The 24,422-nt window shown below is 34.0% G+C and overlaps 3 protein-coding genes across 11 annotated transcripts; 1 reads left to right on the forward strand and 2 right to left on the reverse strand.

Moving 5' to 3' along the window:
- Window positions 1–722: 722 nt before the first annotated feature.
- On the reverse strand, window positions 723–9,550 carry LOC105286808 (relaxin receptor 1). 3 transcript variants are annotated; one of them, XM_026968153.1, is made up of 23 exons: window positions 9,357–9,550; window positions 9,025–9,159; window positions 8,570–8,951; window positions 7,924–8,043; window positions 7,491–7,562; window positions 7,320–7,422; window positions 7,073–7,144; window positions 6,891–6,962; window positions 6,620–6,763; window positions 6,332–6,400; window positions 6,184–6,255; window positions 6,033–6,104; window positions 5,705–5,776; window positions 5,366–5,437; window positions 5,060–5,137; window positions 4,915–4,985; window positions 4,603–4,764; window positions 3,938–4,083; window positions 3,724–3,874; window positions 3,406–3,535; window positions 2,914–3,104; window positions 2,680–2,838; window positions 744–2,596 (listed from the first exon to the last, which is right to left on the reverse strand). In XM_026968153.1, exons 3-23 carry the CDS (start codon window positions 8,655–8,657, stop codon window positions 2,502–2,504), a joined length of 2,211 nt encoding a protein of 736 aa, XP_026823954.1. In that variant the 5' UTR covers window positions 8,658–8,951; window positions 9,025–9,159; window positions 9,357–9,550; the 3' UTR covers window positions 744–2,501. The 3 variants fall into 3 exon arrangements, with proteins under 3 accessions (XP_026823955.1, XP_026823954.1, XP_026823953.1); XM_026968152.1 differs by having other exon boundaries at window positions 8,570–9,159; XM_026968154.1 differs by lacking the exons at window positions 8,570–8,951; window positions 9,025–9,159; window positions 9,357–9,550 and having other exon boundaries at window positions 723–2,596; window positions 7,491–7,689; window positions 7,924–8,011.
- Window positions 9,551–9,683: 133 nt separating this feature from the next.
- Window positions 9,684–13,040, forward strand: LOC105286809 (odorant receptor 82a). Of its 4 annotated transcripts, none has more exons than XM_011352032.3 (6): window positions 9,684–10,021; window positions 10,141–10,438; window positions 10,864–11,149; window positions 11,339–11,438; window positions 11,679–11,792; window positions 11,877–13,040. In XM_011352032.3, the coding sequence occupies exons 2-6, from the start codon at window positions 10,144–10,146 to the stop codon at window positions 12,132–12,134; spliced, it is 1,053 nt and encodes a 350-aa protein (XP_011350334.1). In that variant the 5' UTR covers window positions 9,684–10,021; window positions 10,141–10,143; the 3' UTR covers window positions 12,135–13,040. The 4 variants fall into 4 exon arrangements, with proteins under 4 accessions (XP_011350334.1, XP_011350331.2, XP_011350332.2 ...); XM_011352030.3 differs by having other exon boundaries at window positions 9,745–10,438; window positions 11,877–12,032; window positions 12,172–13,040; XM_020034128.2 differs by having other exon boundaries at window positions 9,962–10,045.
- Window positions 13,041–16,489: 3,449 nt separating this feature from the next.
- LOC105286807 (poly(A) polymerase type 3) lies at window positions 16,490–22,339 on the reverse strand. Of its 4 annotated transcripts, none has more exons than XM_011352023.3 (12): window positions 21,812–22,339; window positions 21,252–21,486; window positions 20,893–21,136; window positions 20,482–20,586; window positions 20,233–20,383; window positions 19,946–20,157; window positions 19,476–19,773; window positions 18,965–19,141; window positions 18,772–18,893; window positions 18,385–18,603; window positions 18,206–18,304; window positions 16,490–17,644 (listed from the first exon to the last, which is right to left on the reverse strand). In XM_011352023.3, exons 2-12 carry the CDS (start codon window positions 21,461–21,463, stop codon window positions 17,591–17,593), a joined length of 1,893 nt encoding a protein of 630 aa, XP_011350325.1. In that variant the 5' UTR covers window positions 21,464–21,486; window positions 21,812–22,339; the 3' UTR covers window positions 16,490–17,590. The 4 variants fall into 4 exon arrangements, with proteins under 4 accessions (XP_011350325.1, XP_011350326.1, XP_011350327.1 ...); XM_011352024.3 differs by having other exon boundaries at window positions 18,196–18,304; XM_011352025.3 differs by having other exon boundaries at window positions 18,445–18,603; window positions 21,812–22,338.
- Between the last annotated feature and the right edge of the window lie 2,083 nt (window positions 22,340–24,422).

The raw sequence follows: 24,422 nt of genomic DNA on the forward strand, positions 1-24,422 counted from the left end.
GTCTTTAACTCTTTGCGAATCTCACCGGCCAATTTCGTAGATTGGCGAGCGATCTGTTCCAGACTTTATTAACATTTTCAGAATCTTTTCATTGTTAAAGTCTGCAGACAGGCGTAGTCCTCCGATCAACTTTTATCCGTCTGTCGAATTCATCCAGAAATTAATTGAATCAAATTAATTACTCAAAGGTGTAATTATTAGATATTACTTGAAGCGTATTGTGTTTCAAGAATTTTTAAATTAAATTGCTATTTAAATATTATAGTATATAAATGAATAATGCATCTTATTATATTCGATAGAAAATTTCTAGTATTTTTATAAGTAAAAATATTGGATTGTAACAAAAGTCTGTAGCATTGTTTTATTATTTTCTACATTTTGTATTCCTGACAGATATCTTCTCGGAAGAATTTTCGAAAGATCATATTTTTATTGCTCCTTTTCTTTCGAATATTACTCTAACAAAAGAACTACAACACTCTATTATGTAACACTGCATATGTATTGTCCATTGTAAATTCTTTCACATTCCTTGCTGTAGTCGAGAACCCTAATACCGTTACTGCGTGTAAACAGGATCACTTTGTTATACATTGAATACAAAAGTGTTCATTAAATTTAATAAATAGAAATTTTGTTTGAATCATATTTTAGAAATCTATTAATTTTCGGAGGAACATGCAATTTTTGTTGAAATAACAATAATGTAAGAACTTTCAAAAGCTAATAAAAAAACTTTATATTTAGAACTCGAGAATTTACTATATTTATTACAAAATATAATTTTTGTTCAAGTGATAAGTTGACAATGCGGCAATATTTGCACCTATGCATCACAGCATGCGTTTCACCTACTATCTACAATCTACATACATCTACTTGCATCGTCGTGACGATATATATTCGACTTTTTATTCCGGAACAATTTTGTGGACGATCGCGTAACATATCCCCGCCCACGTCGTGGCGTAATTGTATTGTAGCCGAAGAAATCTTAGCAGCTTAAGGCGGAAGAAAAGTCAGTCCTAAAAGGCGGTCTGTCTCGGGCGAAGTATCGAGGCCCCTTAACGGGACCTTACCATTGGCCATCCGCCATAAATTACACATTATATCGCGTAAGAGCCAACCCACGTGCCGGTAGATCGTAGAGTGCTCGCGAGATGCATTTTTCTTGGCTGTTCGCATGATTTACGACTGACTGTAACCCTCCGAAAGTCGGAAGTCGGATATCATTGCATCTCCCGTTGTTTATATCTCTGCGTATTTTAATGGATTACCGTGAAAGAACTTATCCGTAAATGGTTACACGAATAATGCGAGCTGTATTTAATCGCATATGTTCTATAATATTTCTCACTTTCCGTCTGTCATAATATTCTTCGTTTTCTCATCGGCTTTGTAATTTATTATCGGCTTTGTAATGTATTATCGGCTTAGTGAGTAATCCCTGTAAGGATGGATGGCGGCGGGAGAGATGACCAATTGTTTTACGTCGACTAATCGTGCATATTTCGGTGATGTAATGCTCGTTTTCAAGCGTACGGCGGTGAAGTCGTTAAAAAGTCACGCCCGCGTTCGAAGATAAATTTCTCATCTCACAATAATAATACGGAACAAAGTGGCGCTGACCCGGGATAACGGTGCCACATCGTGAAACATGATTTGCCGGTATGTCAGAATCGATGTCGTAAATATTTCGGAGCACGGTCGCGTTTCCGACTTCGTCGGAAAATAATTTATGTGCATTTTCGAGCACGCTTCCACTACGTGGGTGGACGCTTCGTCGGGGACCATCGGCATTCGCACAATTGAAATATCCGCATGCCGGGATCACTGATGCGCGAAACGATACATTCAGGGACAAAGCGCGGATTCTGGCTGTTTTTCTTACGGTGCGCTAAGCAAGAAACAATGAGAACGTGATATCTTGCTGAATTCTTTGCTTTTAATAGAGCAATATTGGCACAACTGGAAGAACATTTATTCTTTTTTAATCTGAGTATTAATCTGATGTTCATGCAAATATTTATATAATTTACATAATATTTCGCGAAGAATAAAAAACACTTTCTCTGCGACATAACGTAGTAAATCAAGCTATATATAATACTTATTTCCTGTATTATGTACGGAAAATTTCGTGATTCAGCGTGATGATTCGTTTGCGAATTAATTCTATTAAACGCGACAAAAGTATTAATCTTCTTTCACAACGGGTTTCTTGATGATTACTAAGCCGCAGAATTTCACTACTGCTAGGCTAAGCTATAGTTATCTATTACTCATGCCGGATGCTGTGCAGAGTTATTATTTCTGCTCTATAATGCAACATGGCACAATATCGATAAATATCTGCGACAGTAATTTATATAACATTTAATGTAGACTTAATATTATTTTATGTTATTATGTATATTATATATAAAACACGGGTTTATACTAATTTTAGCTCCGCTTCTCGGATTCTTTTTGTTCTTAACTCGTAAACGGCTGTGTTCTTACGTCGCATCGTATTGGATGCAGAGGGGTAACGACTGCATCATATTCTTGTCGATAACTGTGGTCTTATTGATACTGGATGACGTCTGGGAATCTGCGATGGAAGTAAACTTTTATCTATTAATTGCAAAGAATTTTAAAATAAGAAAATAAATAATGAGTTATTGAAGCACGAACCTTGTTTGGAATGTTTCCTCGACACGCAGCTCCATATCTTCCCGAGCCAACCCTCGCTGAGTCTCTCACGAAATTTTGGCGTAGTAAAAGTATATAATAGCGGATTGATCGCACTATTTACCGGCAGGATGAAAATCACTATCCACGCGTGCAAGTCGGCTATAAATTTAATGTAGTTATCGTATAAATTTAACTGCGAATCGATGAAAAACTTGCATTGGAGTTTGCACTCACGCGGCACGGGATATTTCATCATGGCGAGGATCTTCAACGCTATAATCGGTGCCCAACATACCGCCTCTGTCAACACGATTAGGAAGAACCTGAGGGCGAACTCGGAATCGCCGACTGACAACGGCGTGGCGTGGCGCGTTCTCCAGATGCTAGCGAACATGGCAGCGTAGACGTAACCAATGATCATCAATCTGTAAATGATTGCAATGATGAAGGCTTGAAGGCTTTCTTCTTCCGACATTCAATATCAGAATAAATAACCATAAAATAATTATGATTACACGATATGGAAGTAACACCAAAACTGATCTTTTCGAATATGTAACTTTATCCCATTTTTTAAGAAAAGATATAATGTCTTTTGGTGTTACATGTATCAGCATTATCATATCAGAGATAATAAATAAATTACAATTAGAAATTAAAGATGGCAATTGGTTCCATATTACTAGCCATGTCTAATTATAAAAAATGTAATAATTTATAATTTACCCGAGGAGATTAAGTCCTAAAAAGATAAAAGCAGAGTACTCCCAGCCTGTCAAGTACGGATCGTCAATGTACAGAGGAAAGCACATTCCATTGATACCGTAGAATCTCGTGCTGCTTCTCCAATGAATGACTACCGAATTCCGGAAGTCAAAAATACCAATTATTAGAATCAAAAAGTATATAAAAAAGATTCTTGCACGTTCAAACATTTTATGACATTCGAAAATAGCGATAGAAATAAATCATTTATTCATAATGTAATAATACAAGCTATTAAATTTAAATAAAACTAACGATTGCTGTTTGTCAGAAACATACCTGGCACTACAGCAAGAACAAGTCCTATAATCCAGATGACGATCATCGACGAGGCTGCAGTTTGCGACGTCATAGCACGATGACATTTTAATGGGGCTGCGATCAGAATAAACCGCTCCACGGACATAAATGACAGGATCAGCACAGAAACCTTGCCGAGCAATTCATAGTTACTTATTGTAATCTCGTGTCATTAGATTTTTAATGCACGTACCTCAGATGATGTCATCGCCAACGCTCCTACAATTGTGCAGGACCATGAGGACATCCACGTGCTCGCTTCCTGTTGGTAGTTATCGCGGAACCTCGCGTCTTCTACAGCGATTATGAAGAGATATATTCCCATCAACATGTCGGACACTGTAAAAGGATTACGTGACTTTACCACCTCATGATTTATAGCGAGCCTAACAATAATGTGCTCGATCGATTATCACGTTGCGCTTTGTTGCGAACCGCGACGATGATAACTCGCCCGTATGTCGCGATTTGGTACATACTACAAATCATTTCAATGTATTATTTATGCCGTCGTTATCTCGTGTCCATAGCGATCTTACGTATGTGATATACCTAAAGCAGTGGTGAGCGACCTGCGACCCGCCATGCCTTTTAGATTTCTACAAAAATGTCAGCGAACTTGGAATATGTATGTTTTCGAAAGTACGATTAATATTCAGAGTCGCGAAATATCAAGAATTAGAAAGTTAGTTTTATTTGTTTCTTATATTTTCACATGATTACTTTTATGTTATTATTGAAAGTTGTTCGTTGCGTTATTCTTTTTTTTTAGAGTTTTGCAGACGTCTAGTTTTCGAAGAACGCAGAAGCGCTATTTACTTTCTCGATATTTTATTTTACTTGTATTTGAATAATTACCTGCAAGATTTCTGATAATAATGCTCAAAACTCGATTCTCGTCGTTAGCGGTGAATCTGCCCCAAAGAACGAGGCTATTACCCAGACAAGTGACACAAGATATACTCCAAACAGCAGCTCTTAATAGAGGTTTACCCAATAAATGAGACACCGATGACACTCCTTCCAAGGAAACATAAAAAAGAAAAGATCATCGCGTCATCTTTTTGCATAATATAAATTTTATTGAATATATAATAGTTTAAACAAATTAATTAATTGTTGCAATAAAATATATAAGAAATGTTTATGCGATTACAATATATGTTTTACCATCGCTAATAGGTCGACATTTTTGCACGTTTGGTGCGTAGGTCATGCAATAGTGGAACTTTTTGAAGTATCTGAAAAATTTGCAATTTGATGTAATCGATTTGAATCGAAAATCATTCTGTACTTAATGACAATAGGAACATACACGAAATCAAGATTTGGAAACATTTGGAGATTGAACGTATCCATGTCCATATTGTCCATGTTTATGTCCTCTAAACCACTAAAAAATCCAATATTTTAATATTATTATAAATATAAATTAATAAAGAAAGAGGCGACGGTATATATACAACGTTATTAACGTATAAATACAAAATTAATATATAAGTTTTATTCATGATACTATATCTTCCTCCTGATATTACACCAGTATGTATCATCAAATGAGCAGAAACCCTATGCAAGCTACACATCTCCCTGTAGAAATAAAAAGATACAGGCGACTTACAGGGAGCGAAGATTGTTCAGTGAACTAAAAAGTGTCATTGGTAACTCAGCGACGGGATTGTAACCGATTAATCTGAAAGGACGAGATTATATCAGGCGATTTGCTCGTATAACGAGTTTTATTTTCGAATAGATTCCGGTTTACAAGCGTACAAGCTTAAAGTATAATTAAAACCGGTTGCTCGCGGGTACGTGACGTTTCCGTAGTTCACTTTCGCGAACAGATCTTTAGCACTAAGCACTAGCGAATGGACCACAAGCACGAACGTGTTTCGAGCTCGAACGTAAGGCTGATTATCACGCAAATCGTATATTATAACACAGATATTTGCATACTTACAGCTTCGACAGATTATTCACAGGTTGGAACACGTTCGGCGATAGCGTGACTATCATGTTGTAAGCCAAGTTACTGAAACAAGACTCTATTTTAACAGTGTTTGATCGTTGACAACCAATTTGCGGTAGATTCGTTAGACGCAATCTACTGTTAATTGCATTCGAGATGAATTCTATCTTCCATCTCGTGCCTTACACTGTCTTTCGCGCGGCAATAAATTTTTAATAATTAAGGATTTGCTTGGGATAGAATTATGATCTCGTGTTAATACTGCACGTACAACAATCGAAAAAATCAACGTTCACGTTATTAACATGTATGAACTTACAGCTCGACAAGTTGCTGCAAATTTCGGAACGCGTTCTCATTGACGCTGCTTATGTTATTGTGTCCTATACTCCTGAATCATCGTTGCTCCGTTAGCTCGCACGAGTTTTATTAACAATGACAGTAATCACTTCCGTAATCTACTTACGTACAATGATTTCAAAGCGGAGCATCCAGCGAATAAATCTTCCGTTATCGACTCGAAACGATTTTCGTCCAATATTCTGAAATATCGATTTAGAAAATCGTAGATGTAAGCGTATATTTCCTATTTTCACGAAATGAACTGTGCAGGCTTACATTTCTGTCAGTGTCGGCAATTGTGGAAGTTTCAAGGATGATGTTGTCAACATATTTTTACTCAGATCTCTACAATCAACGAAATATGTTCATACATATATATTACAAATTAACGCAGATAAAAACGAATAAAGAGTTAGAAAATACAAAAATTGCAGCATTAAATAAAGAGCAAGTATTTATTTCATGATGAAAAATTGACGGAATAAAATGAATTGTTCCCAACAATATCTAATTATTTAATAAATAAGATATTTTCGTATATAATAACTACAACTGTATACTTACATCAAGTATACAGTAGTACTGTTTTCCAGGTCAGAAAAATCTGCCATCACAATATTATTTTGATCCAGTCTCAAGGTTTCTAATTTATTCAGTCCCGTTAAATGACCAGTTTGTATTTCATTGATTCTATTAGTCGTGAGGACTCTGCATATACAATAAGTTTCGTTACACGGCGGTCATTTAAAACATTACAAAATACTCGATTTAAAATTATTTTATTAATGTTTGGTAATATCCTTCCTTTTCATATAAATAAAATATATATACTTACAACCAAAACAACTCATTTTGATGAAGAAACGCCCACTTTTCTATCTCGACTATATCATTATTATCGAGATATCTAAAATTACAAAAGATAAAAAAATTTTATCAAAAAACTCGATTTAATATTATACAATACTAAAAATTTAATATCAAAGCAAGAACATTAACATTCCAGAAATAACTTACAATAGGCGTATCTCTCGGTATCTCGATAACACATTGCGAGTTAAGTGCGTAAGCGAATTTTCAGTTAAGAAACTATAAAAATCACATGTCGATGTTATCAATAATTAATTAATAGTATAAGGAACACATTTAATTAATCTATGCACGATTTTATTGAATAAATAAATCATTTCGGTCATTATTTTTTCCATTATAGAATTATATATGAAGATATAATTAATAAATTAATATCTTCTATAAAGCATACATCGCTGTGACGTTTGTTGACAAATTCTGAGGCACTTCAGTATAATTTGTGCAACTCACGTGACACATGTCATAAGTGCATCTAACTGGAGCATCACGTGTATCTAAAAAAAAACATTTCTTAAACACTGTAAATGTTATGTTAGTTATTGCATATTTTATGATATTATACCGCAATCTTCTAAGTTTCCCCAGAAATATTGTCTGTCCTTTGTAAACCAATCCCAAGTTCCGTGCATGTCAACTACACAGTAATTTATTAATTAAAGAGCGAAATGTTCTTGGAAAATCTAAAAATCAGACTTTCCTTTTTCTCACAAAAGATTTACATGTAAATAAGATAAATGAAAAGTAGTCCAAATTCACACAATCTAAAAAAAAATATATGTATATATATCGTTTATTGATAATGCTTTCAAGAAACAATAACGATAAGATCTTTAGACAAAATTGAATTTATTGAATTACTACTAATTAAAAAATATATATAATTTAATAATGAAAAAGTGGATTTTAATAATGATAAGAATTAGGTGCAGAAGAAATATCTTCTACAGAACAGAAACTTGCAGTAACGTTACAGTATACTAATGTAAGAAACACACAGCAATTTTCAGTAGATTCATCGTCACTGTATGGACAATCTGATACACCATTGCACCAGCTACGTTGCGGCATGCATATGGTGCTGTTGTAACACAGGAAAGTACCGACAGGACACTTGTCTGAAACGCACGAAAATATCTCAAAAAGAATTTGTTAATATACATTTTTGAAATAAATTAATATGAAATTAGAAACCAGTTTTTTCAGAGATTTATATGTGCAGCGAACAATATCGTGTAATCGATAACTGCTTTATATTCTTTATTTTCTTTGTTTCATGGAAGCAATAATATTTTACTGATTGCGCTGCATGTTAGGAACGACGCACTTTTATCTTGTAAAAATGACGCGAACGTGCTACAGAATAGAAAATAACCATTAAGCAGTTTGCATATTCGACGACATTCAATCGTTGGTATTTTGTTGTACCGTGAAGAATATTGAGAAATAGAGGAAAGAGTATTATATATAACAATCGTTTTCTTTCAATCTTTTATATTTTACAATATATATAAATATAATAAGGTTTCTATATGTGATATGTTAGACAGTAAACTGCCAACGAGTAACGAGACAATGAAAACTCAAGACATAAAAATAGTATCAAAACCCGTTTAGAATGACCTACGATCCAATTAATCATACCTTGATTGAAATAGTACATGAGTCCAGAGAGCAGGCAGAGCGTTATAATTAATGATGCACCGACAAGACCAATATGCTTGTACCTCATGATGTTTCAATATTTTTGCAATCTTCCTTTGTCTGCAGAGATTGATTATGCCTTCGGGTTTAATCTTTCAGATACTATTATAATATTAAAAGTCAGAAAGAATCAAATTTCTTTCACTTGAATCGTTTTATTAAGGCTTCTGCTCTTGTGTCATGCAACTTGGGAGCACTCGCAACACTAACTGATGACACCAGTTGCATCCATTTGCTCGTGATGTAAGCTCTACCTAGCGTATTGCACACGCGCTCTTCGCCGACTCTGGAGAAGCTTTCCTTCGTATGCATTTCTTTCTTCCTACCAACCAATCGTCTTTCCCGCTCATCGTTGTCCATAAATAAGCATGGTAACATGTGTAAATAAAGCTTACCATAAATGCAAGTTTCTTAATCTCTTATGATTCCATATTGCACGAACGAGATCTCGGTATCATGGTACAATATCGTGTAAAATCTCGCAGATTATGATTTCTCATAGTAGTACAATGGATTATATTAAATACTCTCTAAAATAGAAATAATTCTGATGCGTGGTTATTTTAATAATTAACTGATCCTTCAAACAAGTGATAACAATTATTTTGTTATGCCAGTCGAATTTTTTAAAATATAGTTTATTATTATATATACATAACAGTTATAATGCTGGATTATACAAATTTAAAATACTTTGAAAGAAATTTTAAGGATATGAGTTACATACTACTTAAAGGAAAACTAATATTCTTTGTCAGCAACTTGCTGCGACGTTCAGTCGAAGGAGACACTGCTGTAATATTTTTATCTAAGGTCAAAGCACGCCACATTGTTCCGGAAATACGTTATAATGCAGCTCATGAGACATGCAGATTTACCTAGGCACCTGCAATGTTCAAGATTGCTCACATGCTCGAGTCACGTGAACGATTTGCGCCGCTGGCGAAATTTCGCACGATACCTCACGCGAGAACCACCGCGGATAGGTGCAATTATGGATTAATAAAAAAAGCGATATTGATATAATACCCGTTATGACGTGCCGTGAAGTTCTTCAAGTTTCTTCTTGCGCGATGTCCAGCTACTTTTCTATTCCGAGACGATTTATCCTTACACTTCAATTTTCTTCAGTTCTTTATTCTTCATTGCTACGAGAAGTTTTTGCGCTGGACATGTCTAGACGATAAGAACAGTAATCAAGAGCATCGATATTTTTCACGTTCGCTGTGACATTCGCTGATCTTACTCAAAGTTGAAAAATTAAAAAAACGCCTTGACTTTGCGAATTTGTTTCCAGCTTTCACAATTTTAATTGACTGACATTTTATGTTCTGCGAAAAATTATGCGATTGCGGATAGAATCGTTTTATGACAAACAAGTGATATCGTGGAGTAAGCTGCTACTGTCGATAATCGGTCTCTGGCCAGAAAATCACAATGATTTCCGATTTTTCTTTTATATCACGTACATCATAAGTTGCTCATTATTGTTGATCGTAAATTTAATGCAGAATATGCACGATATGAAGAAGGTCATGAGGTACATCACTTTTGTGTTTCCAAGCATCCTGATTGTGTTGAAAAACGTGATGTTCCGATGGAAGAAAGATCAATTATTACCCATATTGGCAGTTATAAAGGGAAACGTTAAAGAAGGACTTTATCAAACTTATGATGAGAAATATAAAGTGATTTGGTATAATATAGCTTCAACATTATTTACCACGTCATCTGTAACGTCGTTGTTTTTTGTGCCTGCATTATATTACTTAGCACCAATCTTCGCCTGTATCTTATCTAATGAATATGGTAAGTATTATTAAAATTTAAGATTTTATGATATTTTTATTTTATCAGAATCCCAAATCATATTTAATATAATGGATATAAATTCTATTTAACTCAACTATTAAAAAATAATAGTTGAAAATCTCTCATGTAATAAAATGTAATAGTCATCTATATTATTATAAAAATAATGTCACATTTATGAAAGAGAGAAATATATAATTTTTATACTTAAGCATATGACAATTTTTATAGAAGCTAATACGATTTTACATGGAGTAATCCAGTAGTACCCTGCATTCAAAACGTATTTGCGCTAATTTCTATTAATATTACGCTCTCATACAATAAATCCCCAGCGGTTTACGCTTCGACATACATATACATACACATATACATGTAAGTTATCCTACGGATAACGGAAAATCCTATGGATCCTCTGACAGGTTCCGGCAACTGTACTCTTCCATACGAGTTGCCGGTTCGCGTAAATCTTGTCTACGAGATATCGGGGATGCGCTCGTACGTGCTGTTTTGCGTGATTTTAATACCATCAAGCACATTCCTGACCATTGGTGCGACTGCAGCGGACAGTGCCATGATCTCTCTGACGTTTTATTTATGTGGCCAATTGTCGATTCTTGATCATCGGATGAAAAACATCGATCTGAAGTCATCAAAGTGTCATTACGAAATGAAGGTGCTCGTAAAACGGCACATGGAGCTAATACAGTGAGAGTCCGATTTTTCTTTGTCAAGAAGCACCGAAAATGTCCCTTATATTGTCTTCTTACATTATTAAATTAAACGAAATTTCTAAAATAAAAATACGATTTATTTAGGAATCGTGATTTACACTCATAATTGATTTATAATTGTGTAACTTTTTTATGGATATATTCTTATTGCGCGAATTTGCAGATTAGCAAATATCTTGGCAGATACGTTTAGTTGGCTCATGTTTGTGCAGACAGTGGGCATAATATTTTCTCTCTGCATTATACTGTACCAACTACTTATGGTGATGAAACCGAAAAACCGCTTTTTATATGATATGTATATATATTCTACTGAATTAAATTAATTAAGCGACATTGTCTACTCATACAGAACAGAAACTTGCAGCAACGTTTTAATAATTGTATTTCGCGAGACAGGATGTGATTATTAAAGAATGATAAGAAAATATCCTATAGTATTTTATATCTTACGTCTCCTTTTTGTATTAGATCCTTATAACTCAACAAATATAACATTTCAGACAGCCGAAGGTGAAAAAGAAATAGACGAGATTATTCATTTCATGATGTATTCAATAGCAGTAGTGCTGCTAGCATTTTGTTATTGCTTTTTGGGAGAATGTTTGATTAGCGAAGTGAGAATAATATACTTATATATCTAGTGTTACGTTAAAACTATATTAATTCAGTAATTAAATTATATGTACGTTCTATTTCAGAGTTTGGCTTTGGAGTGGGCATGTTACTCGATAAACTGGTACGAATCATCATCCGAGTTTGTACATCTTCTAATGATATGCATTGCTCGATCACGAAAGCCGTTATGTTTAACGGCCGGGAAGTTTTATGTCTTTTCTTTGGAAACATTTGGCACGGTAAATTCGATGATCTTCCCGAATGTTCTCAACAGGACAGTCACAGATATCTTGCATAATTGCTCTGTTTCTGATTTATTTTTAATACTTATATGTAAATAAATGACAAGAGTATTGAAGATATAATGCATTTTTGCAGATAATAAAGGCATCCATGGCGTACCTATCGGTTTTAAAAACTATTACGTAGATCATCAAATTTAAATAAAAAAAGAATTTTGATGTATTAGTAATGCGAAGAAACTTATAAAATATTCTATTTTTCATCAATAAATTCACATGTTTTTCAAATTAGTATTGTATAATTTTATTGTTTATAAATTGTTTCATACATTTAAGTTTTCCTTAATGCCTTAGTTCCTTACTATGTCCCTTAGTTATATCTCTATGTATAAAATTCGCATAATTGTGTAAATATTGTCAATTACATCGATTCAGCTTTGTAAATAATCCTACTATATCATGAAAGAACAATTATGTAAAGCACACAGTAGATTGTGCAATACTTACCCAACTCGCTTGACTAATCAACAACTGCAGACATAATTAAGACATTGTCATTCAAATAAGAAATATCGATGGAATATCAAAGGTCAATTTAAATCATAATTGAACATGTACAGATTGCGATATTCAATTGTCATAAAATCTAGGATGATGGACAGGGTGTTTACGACAATGAGAACTTGTTGATTGCTGCAAGACGAAATGATCAAGCGTAGTTTCAAACAATCCATAGAAACAATCTCTCGAAGAAAATCTCTGGATTGTCACTTCGCCTTAACGCTATCAACGATCAGATTTTGGCTGAAGGAGTTGAAAGAAAAATTTATTTCCGTTTATTAAGGAAAGATACAGAGTGTACAATGATCGTAGATACAAATTATGTATATTATTGGCTGTTCTCTTGTGCTATTGCTGATATTGTGGGTGCGCGGCGGATTCGATAATTCTGTTACATACGTGCATACATTCACATGTACAACATTCACGACCTAACAAAATAACTTTCTTTTGGAGAGATCGTGGACGTTGACAGAGCATATTTCGCGGACGTACGATCGACGTGCGTGTATACGTATACAGGTCCGACTCACGTATAAACTCATGAAGATTTCCGCATCTCACGAGCTAAACGCATGATTTCCTGCCTCTTATAGCGAGCTCGATAACCGTGATATAAGATACGGGATCTTAAGCGTGATCCGTGGTTTTCCGCGCGAAGGAACCGTGTGCACTGATTCCGCACTTCGTACGACATAAATCCTCGTGTGCCTGCCTTTTCCTTCAGCGTTTTTCGTGTTTCGTACTTCCTCTCGTTTTCTTTTATATGTAATAAAAAGTAAAATTGCGGGGGCGAATGATAGAACGATTTCCTTTCCTGTTATTCCCTTGCTCTACTATCGAAAATTGCAAGATGCCCACATCGGCCAACGGTGGTGGTTTTTAGGACGGGGGCGGTTTTTCAGGAGAGGCTATATGGGAATTGAGAATGTGTGCTACAGACATGTCTAACTACTTTTGAAAGACAGACAAAGAGGTACGAATTGGACAGCGTGTGACAGTCTCAAATCCATGAAAGAGTGACAATAAGATTTAGCATACAAGAATAACATTGATGTCCACTGCTCGCGATCCTCAGTCTCCATTCGCCGATGGTACCTAACAGTTTAATACGTTTTACAGTTTTGATAATAACTGTAACAACAATCCACGTTCTTATGGCATTTTACATTCTCATTCAGATGATGCAATGTATGATCTGCATAAATCTCACAACTAAGAAAAAAATAATGTTTAATATAAAAAATATATGAGTAGACAATAATAAATTTAATATAGTTAGACAATGAATACTAAATCTGATTATTAGGGAATTGATGTAAATGTTGGTAGCAGCAAAGAATGGTTCTGCATTATTGAGTGACGAAAGAGAGATCTTTGTAACATGTCCAAATGTTATAATATCTAAAAAATTAAGAATTGTTTTGTTTCGTATTTTTAATCGTAGAAGATTAAAGTTTTATTAGAGATTTGCGATTTGTGAAGCAAAATTCAAGACAGTAAAATAATAATTATAATAACTGGAATACACGACGCAGTGACATAAAAAAAACACAAGGAAAAATAAGATATTTATAAAAGACGTAAAGCTAAATACAAAAATCTATGGATAAGAAAGAGTAAGTGGCAGATTTGTGTTGATTACTATATGCTGTTGATTACTTAATACCAAAACTATTAATTGAGATTCTTGACTGTTCGACACAATGATTCCCCAAAATGCCGCTTGGACAAGACATAAACTTTAAAAAGTGCTGAGATCTAATGATACACGATGTAACGATCATCCTTAGTATGATTGATGCACAAGGAGACAAAAAGTGCGGAAAATATTAACACATTCGAATTATATAAATTTAGCGTAATCCATGTATCATTTATAACAGTATTAGCATCCTTCTCGCATTTTTTTCCTGACGTCGCTTAAAATGTAAATTTGCGAGGTTTTTTATTAATCCATATCATCTTCTAACTAAAAATGGTCCTGTATCTTAGCAAAGAAACAAAAAGAGAAAAATACTATATTGCACCGTAATTATGGTCTGTAGAATTTAATAGTTCCATATTAAAAACAAAAGAAAACATACTATGCGTCTCCGCAAGTTGAGCTTTTATTGGTTCTGCTCATTAATATATATTATTGTACATCGAAATGCAATTATATATATATATTAATATGTAGCAGAATATTCAACCACTCGGAGACGATCAACATGATATGCTCTTTTCATCGCTAAATCGAAATCTTAAGTATATCAGTCACGTAAAACTAAACAATTTTATATTTGCACGTGACAACAAGAAAATTACGTACGTGCATAGAAAATGTCCCCTTCGATAGTATGAAAATTTCATTTATTAAATTTAAAAAGTTTTATTAAATTTACTTCAGCATCACATAAAACATACTCTGGCTTTCTTTAGCAAAATAAGACTAAACAAGAAATTTGAGAAAATATAAAAGCTATAAATATTTTTATCTGCAATATGAAAGATGTTTATATCTTCAATTCATGAAAAGATCTTATACATACATTATTCATATTCTTTTCTCATTATATAATATAATCATGTGATATAATTACAAGATACTTTCATAAACAGATATTTTGACGGATGCAAGTATAATGAACACAATGTTTAATCCTGGAAATGTTATTATATATTGTAGAAAAAAAATTATGCACATATTTATAGCTTGTAAAGAATAATGTTAAGTGAAGCATTTATTTTCCACTAAATTCTGTGATAAAAAAGAATGATGATTATTGTTTTATACGCGATAACTAAGAATACATAAATAGAAGTGCTAATATACACATTTATTTTTATTATATATGTTTGCATAAATTTCTTCTTATTTTCATGTTTTCAAACTGATCTGATTTCTTTTACATATTGCAAATCAAAACTTTTCTTTTAATATATGAAATATATCTAATGGTTATCAAAAATAAAATATAGGACTTATGAACAAACCAATGGTCTAGTCCTTTTTGTACGATACGTAATATATTTCAATATTGAAAATTCAAGCACAAAGTTAATGTGACTACGAAAAAGCGTGAAAGAAGTAAGATCGTACTCTATTATTAGTTTTTAGCATACAGAGAACCGTGTAACCTAATCAATAAGTAAAATGACTCGATAAGGCCCTGAAATAACGAAACCTATCACGTCAGCATATCTATAAATATATACAAGTAACGGAATGATTTTCGATCACTGAATATTGAATCCAAGCACTTGCAAAGTATTATAATGCAATTACAGTTTTCACGTTATACTTAATTTTAATTAAATTGTTAATGAATAATCAAATTAAATGTTATATATTGTATTGTAATAGAATCACGTAAAGTACTAATATCGCAAATTCTGTAAGAGAGAGATATAGTCTCATCATATTCCTATACTTCCCATACTCTTGTTTTAATATCCTTGACTTGACAAGTATGTATCTCTGCTAGTATCTGATTTCTGCATATACATTGCGATATTTATGATTCTATTTAGAGATATCAAAGAATGTGTGTGTGTGTGTGTGTGTGTGTATGTGTGAACATCAAATATTTTGTAGCATATGATAGTGGACATGCCTTTAACACATAAATTCAGGTGGTAATGAGGAAGATAGTCGGAATCAGGGCCAAGGATCGGAGTCATATAAAGATTAGGAGAATTGAACACCTGAAAAAATTCACCGATTGGGGCGACAGGGGATTTCAATCATCCTAATGTCAGCCCATTTTTAGTTCGTTAAAGCGATAACTATTTTTGAGCAAGAACTAAGAGGCGGCTCCGTAACAAAATCGTTTCACGCAACATACTCTTATCAACAGGATAGTCAATGGTTTATTCTAGATGTTTCATTTGTTTTTAAATCTTTTTTATTTTTTTTTATTTTAACGAGTATTATGCTATGCCTCATATATTCGGTACTTTATACTTTGTAGATGAAACATCCTGAGGTTTATGCCAGTGTCGGTGACTTTTGCAATGCAATTATATGACCAATATAATTGCATTACAATTATAAAGCGAGAGGCGGTAAATCATTAACTTCCGTTGTTATAAATACAACGGTAATCGATAGGAGCAAATGATACTATCTACTCTGCATCGCGGGGGATACTTAATCCTTACAAATAATATCAAATATTAAGTATCGCATAAATAACAGTTTATGTTCAGTATAAACTGTAGAGCGTTCGAAATCAACGATATTACTTGCAAGCTCTGAAGCATGGATCACGGACGCTTGTGACTTGCGTTCTAATCTGAGTAACAAAATATACAAGCTACTTACAACTAAACGATACACATTGTTTCAAAACATATTTTGCTGTGCATTACAAAAAATGCACTTTATATATATAAGAGAATATATTTCATTTTTTGTTTTTGTTTTTTTTAGCATGCGGAAACATTCGCGGATACGGAAATTTCCATACATGCAAATTTTTTCGATTGAACTATGTCTGTTCGTCATGAGAATTACGTAAAATTATGAAACATCAAGTATTATCAAATCTTAAGTTTCTCGTTCAATTGTTTATCGATAAAAAAAAAAGAAAGGCATAATGTAAAGATATATACAAAAAGGAAATATAAAAAGTATCATTATTGATTCGTTTCCAAGCGATAATATATAATCCTCGCCACTTCCTTGAATTATCTCAGAACTATCATACAATCCCGTGATATAATGGGCCAGCACATCACAGACACTGGCACAATTGTGTAAATTGTTCCCATTGACTGTCGATGTTTTTTTTTCTTTTTATAAATAGTATTAATTATAGTCCGTCGCACACACATAGTCATCTACCGATTGACTCTACCCAAATAGGTTCCCTCCATTGCATAATGCTGATTTGCTTTACGAAACGAAGAACTTACAGTGGGCAGTGGATGGTTGCGTGAAAGTTTAGAGTCTAGATGACACAGGGGCGCGTCTGTGGATTTGTACGACAACAATCCCGCAGTGATCATCAAGTGCATACGAATCCCTCTTGCGCTACCGTGGACGTACTAGTAGGTCCTTCCTGCAACAGACATACATTCCGGAAGAATGAATGGTATTATTAATCACCGTCAATCGAACTGTCGGACGTACTCCAATACATCGCGTCCGTTGGAATACGTATTCGCAAATGCAGCGTTGAGCGTTCTCATGTAATAAAAAATAGGATATATAATAGAATAAAAGTGTAATCTGCCGTGTTATTATTTTTACGTATTTTCGAATTCCTTTTTTCTTAGAATTTTATATAGGATATAAAAAGAAAGAAAATTGTTAATATATGAAACACAGACAAATATGTATTAAATGCACAAAAGAAGCGAACAATTAAGGCTACTATATAATATGACGAATCTATATTCCTTTTTACCTTTACCTGGCAAGACGTGGGAATGAAAACATTTTATTTAACTAAAATATTTCATTTAATTAATATTAAATTTGAACTATCGCCTACTATGTTTTACCTTTAAATGCCTAACCCTATATCACAGAAATTACTGTTCGTTACGTACTTATAATGTATATATTTTTGTACAAAGCATGCAAAATACATGTAATTATTATATGTACAATGTCTTACGTCCTTGGTAGCCGATAGACTCTGCTTGTATTCGTCCATGCTAAACCCAGAATTGCTATCGTCTCCACATGTTTGGCTTATTAAAGATGCGTTTTCCGTCTGTAACACAATTAGACCGTTTCGGATACTAATGTGCCACAATGATCTTATTAACTTTTTTACGGAATAATCTTACGTACAACACAGCTCCCATTTCGTCTTAATCGATTAAATTGTGGTAACGACTGCAGGTTACCTACTTGTTCCTCTGCGTCATTAACTCTTCTTTTCTTGCCGCAACTAACTTGATCCGACAATCTTTTCCTGTTGGTTGTTTCGCCTTGTTGGTTCCGCGGTGATACACTACCACTGTTTCCATTTCCAGCTATGTTGCCGTTTCGATGTACACCACTGGAAACCTGTGCATTTGCATTTTAATAGCAAATAATTTTCAGATAAGCAATCCCTTGCTCTGCTAACGTGAAATTTGATTTTAGTGTAAATAGTAGTTTTTCGATATAGGCGAGTTTTACAGTCAACGTTAAATATTAAATGAAATTTAAAAATATAAAAGCGTTTCTCCGTACCTTCTTTTCCTTCTTCAATAAACTTGGAGATACGTAAGTGTGCAAGTCCTTTCTCTTTACGTGCTTAGCCTCGATCCACATTCCCTCCTTCAGCATATTTATTTGTTCTGCTTGTCTCTCAACTATGAAAAAAATATATAAATATATATATCCCATTAGATATATTTATATAATTATAAAAAAATATACTTACTTGTTTCTACAAAGGATTTAATATCGTATGTGAGGTCAATGTTGAGGCTCTCGCTTTTGGCAAATGACAGGCCGATGAACCACATGGAACAATGCTTGCCCGGTTCGGGATCCAATGGTGGAAATGCTTCCGGGTTAACGTGTGCCAGGGTAATGTGAGGATTTCTTTCCAATGTACCTGTTTAAAGGGTTATTTTGCCATTTTGGCACGCGTAGTCTATTAGTTCCATATTTACATTTTATATATATATATAAGTGGCAGAAAACTGTAAATATAGAATTCTAAATAGTTATAACTCAAGGTTTAATAAATCGATTAAACAAGCACATGTAAAAAATTATGTTATGTAAAATTATATGCTATGGGGCTATTATGGGGTTAGCTAAATTAAATTAAAATTTATTTTTACTTTTACAAAGTTCCGCGTTAATTTATCTAGAGGGAGAGAGATATTTTGAGAATGTTAAAATTGTTTTATGATTTCCACAAAAGTCTCTACTCATTTCATTACCTATTAAATGTCGTATTTTTGATTCGACGAGGCCGCACCACTCAAGCTGATCCTCCGCGCTCGAACTTCTGGCCAGCAATACAATGTAGTGCTTGTATTTGCCGAAGAAATTGGGTGGTTCGAACAGTTTGTCCCACGTTGCTTTACCCATGATTATCTCTTCGGTTATGGCCAATCCATTTTCGAACGCCTCTTGCATGATGGTTCGAGTCGACACCGACACGTTGAAGGTAGAATTCTGTTGAGGATATGCTGGCGTAATGATCGGCATCAGATGATATCTGTCCGAAACATTTACCTAAAAAAAACCAGAAAATAATGAATCTAAATAACTAAAAATAAAGAATTTAAAGTTTTACGTAGTATTTTATGCAGTCTTGTAATATCTTAAATACGTGATATTATTTACTCAATACATTTTTTATTAAATTATTTATTTGTAAAGTATAAATTATTGTAATTGTTCTTACTCTTGGATCCCAAACTGGATAGCCCAGATTAACGTTATCGGGTTGTTTCAGGAGCACTGGTTGTGGCCACTTCCATTGAGAGAATACGAGGAAAAATTTTTCTATCAGAGTCGCAGCCACAGCGTTGGGATACAGCTGACATGTTCTAGCGACCAGCATCGCCCAGGACACGCCGCCAAGATAACCTAAGACATTGCTGTATATGCCATGTCCTATAAAAATGAAAAAGATAAATGTAGACGAGAATACGCGTGAGAAATTTGGTAAGAAAAAAAATAGTTTCATACTTTTCGCCCATAATTTTATAGCTCTAAGAGCCAATCTGAAGTTTTCTATGTTAGGTACTAAACGTAATATCTCATCTGTTACTCTGCAACCATTGAGACTTCTGACACACTTTTGATCAAGATTCTTGAGAAGCATGTCATCCCTGAGATCCTTTAAAAATTTATTAAACAAGTATGATAATACGTATGGAAGAACATTGCTTTTGTATAAATAAATTTTATATATAATAGATATAAAATATTACCAACCATTGAATCTGGAATTTCCTTAAGAGTTAACTTTGCAAATAACATGTCAATCTCGATACCATCGAAATTCATTTTTATAACTGGTACGAAGGCTTCTTCTACTGCCTGCAATTAAAAAAAATGTCGCAAACGTCATTTATAAAATCACAATTAGATAGTCGAAAAACAGAATTATTTCACTTATGGTGCATAAAATGATTATATCATTATTCTTTACATTATTTGTATTCTAATTTAATTTTCATCACACAAATAATAATAAAACAGAAATAATAAAAACTTTTCATTCTCAAGTAAGCGAATGTATGACACAAACTCTAAGAGATGTCGTAGTTACATGTGTAATACCTTCAAAGAAAACAATTTGAGAAGACAACAATCGTGCAGAGTATTTATTTTTGAGCTACGTACCCTTAAATCTGTAACTTCCTCCTGCATTTTCAGCAATTCAAAAAATGATGTAAAATAATCTGATCTATATATGTGACGTGGTACAACACATAACGCATCAATATCAGCACCTTTGTGATGCACGCCTAACCTATACGAGCCAAACGTGTATATTTTGCCGCCAACTTGTTCGGCCACGTTCGGTGGCATATTTCTGGCTATGCTCGTATCTCTTATCCATTGTTTAACCAGTGCGTTCAGCTTGCTAATAAAAGTAAACGAATTTTGTCAAACACACCAATAATTTTATGTCATAAATAACATGCTGAATCTATGTATCGTTTCATGCACCGTGACTATAAATGATTAATGAAACATACCTCAAAATCTCCATCCTATGATTCAATTCTTCCTCAGACTCGAAAACATTGTAGGGTTTCAGGGCCTCTTTCAGTTCGTTGGTTCTAGCAATATCCATAGGTTTCGGCTCCGCCACGCTAATAGCAGAGGTCATACCCAGAGTACGCAAATTATTCCTTTCGCCTGACGTAGAGTTCGAGTTGGAATTGTTATTACTTTGCGTCTGCCACATCGTGATATCTTTTAAGTATACAGCTGCAAGCAGATATATTGTTATATTATAAATAATAACATAAATTGCATGTAACATTGTGCACATTACTCATACGGTTGTACATAATAAAATAAAGCGGTTAAATAAAAATGTGTGCATAAATAAACACGAAAGTGGAGTAAACATAACCTAAAAAAGCTCGAACAATCAAGTTGTTCCATCGTGCTCATTTATCCAATTTGATAACTTATATTATTGACAAAAAATTCAATCTAAACAGCGACCATTGATGCCCGGAACAAAGTACAGAGATACAAAAATCGGAAGCGGAAGAAAGCCAGGCCATACCATGCCGAAATATCTTACCGCTTTTGATAATGTTTCGTCAAAGATGCAATGACATGATAAAGAAGATGTACAAGAGCAAGAGGTACTTGGCTCGTGTGGTCAGGTTATAAAATACACAAATGCACACGCTAGTACGACATTACGCGGTAGTAACGGCAAATCGCACTGCAACTGCGGGGAGGATCGTGTTCTAGAATAAATCTCGCGCCTCGCGGATCATCGCACGGTCGTCCAGTAGCGTGGGCCTGCTTGTAAACAATGTTTCGAGAAACGGAGGGGACATTTAGCTACGAGTACCGCGTATACGCGAGAGGCCAGCTCGGCTGCGTGCTTTCAAGGGAAAAACGTTTGCGCGGCAACGCGATGCAATTACGTATATCGTCGTATCAGTCGAAAGTACGTGAACCGGTATTCGAACGCGTTGCGCTACGTGAATAAATAAGTAAGCATTATTACACGCAAAATAACGGATGGACACGAGACACTCGTACACACCGTACACCTCGAACCGTACACACGAATTACAGTGTAAACATGGCGTCCCCTGATGGCTAGTTGATTCGTAACCACCATAGAATATACAAATGCCGAAGACGCATCGCGGTTGTCCGGTAGAAAGTAACTAGTGATCATAGGGACTCTTGAGTCCAAAGGTCTTTAGTGACTAATGTACAAAGTGAAATTTGGGATTTGCATGTCGAAAAACGATACATTCCATTCATATAACTAGATAGTCTTAGGTTTATCGTTTAGATGCTACGTTGCTTTATCTGGTTGGATAACAAAATATCTTGAGATCATATCTAAGCTATCTTGATATAAATTTTAAATATCCACCCAATATATGATAGGAATGAAATAATAAGTGATAAAAATAGAACAATGAATTCCGTAAATACAATTGCTTTCTGTGGTAATTATTAAATAAAATATACCGAAGTTTGACAATTTGAGACGCTTATATAATGGCGACTCGGCACGTAAAACCAATTGAAATTATTGATTACCATTATATGGGCATTATTCTTTAAGTGATGAATAAGTTACCAAGTTTTATAAGCACTCTGTATTCTCACGATTTTAGCTTGTAGGTTCCTTGCACACTTAGTTCCCAATAAATCTGCTACGAACCTCCACTATCTTTGATTACAAAATCAGTTAGATATCTCAATATCGGAATAAATATATTTTATTTCCATATGCGCTCCACTTTCCAAATTTCATTAAATTATTAATAAGCAGAAAAATAAAATTTTTAATTTTAAATAATAGAATGCAATAATGGACCAAAAATACATTTTTTTCTAATATAGATGATTTATTATATATTTATTATATATGTGGATGCTTTTAGCAAAATTCAAACACAATTTTGTATTAAGAACTAATTTTATTGAATCAAATATGCACCATTTTGAATATTGATGTTACCATTTCTCATGCATTATACCACTGATGGAAATGCTTGATTTTTATCAGGAAGGAAGTGGCAAACTACCATGGAAATTACGTAATTTCGTCCGAGATTTTTATACCGATTTAACCAAGATTTTTTGTACTTTCTAGAAGACTACTAGCCAGAAAGGAAAGAAAGAAAAGAAGATAACTGCGTGGGGTGCAGAGTTTCATTTGCGGCTAGAAGTCTAGGCGTATAGCTTACCCGGGGGAACACTTCAGCCAAAGCATTTGCTATCTACCACTAAATTAGCACTGGAATTAATCTCCATCCACTCTCGCGTTCCATGCGTTCACCTAGTCTCCGGCGAACCATATGACTTCGACGAATGTCTTACAATTTGCTACGTGTTACAATGCTACATAATGCAATTAACATTACCGATTACAAAAGGCATGGTACAATGATGATCAAGTGTAACAACAAGTATAATAGAAAATTTCTGTACAATAAAATAGTCATTCTTGAAACGTTAGAGTCCATTACAAATATTCTACAAACTAAAATCGTGAGAATACAGAGTGCTTACAAAACTTGGTAACTTATTCATCACTTAAAGAATAATGCCCATATAATCAATAATTTCAATTGTTTTTACTTACCGAGTCGCCATTATATAAGCGTCTCAAATTGTCAAACTTATAGGTATATTTTACTTAATAACAACATGCAATACAATGATATAATAATTATTTTTACTATATTTACTATATAATTATTATTACAATATTACTATATACTATATTTTTATTATATTATAATTACACACAATTGTTTTCAACCTTATTCAACGTTTTTGTTCTTCATATCCTGTTCTACATTTTTCTTAGCGTTTGTATTGGGTCGTCCGGAAAGTTCGTGCCGATTTTGAAGGAAAATTCAAAGGCAACATTTTTTTATGTCGATAAATATTTATTGACTTATGTATGCACCGTTTTGTTTCACAACCTTTGTCCATCTTTCACGCAACTGGAAGATTCCATTCTCCCAGAACTTCTTAGGTTTCTCGGCGAAAAACTCCTCCAGGTGGTTTTTTATGTCGATCAAAGAGTTGAAGTTCTTGCCGCTAAGAGAATTTTGCAAAGACCTAAATAAGTGAAAGTCTGAAGGTGCAATGTCTGGTGAATACGGTGGGTGAGGTAGCACATCCCAGCCAAACTCCAACAATTTTTG

The sequence above is a fragment of the Ooceraea biroi genome, chromosome 3 (genome assembly GCF_003672135.1).
Source record: "Ooceraea biroi isolate clonal line C1 chromosome 3, Obir_v5.4, whole genome shotgun sequence".
Classification (NCBI taxonomy): Eukaryota; Metazoa; Arthropoda; class Insecta; order Hymenoptera; family Formicidae; genus Ooceraea; species Ooceraea biroi.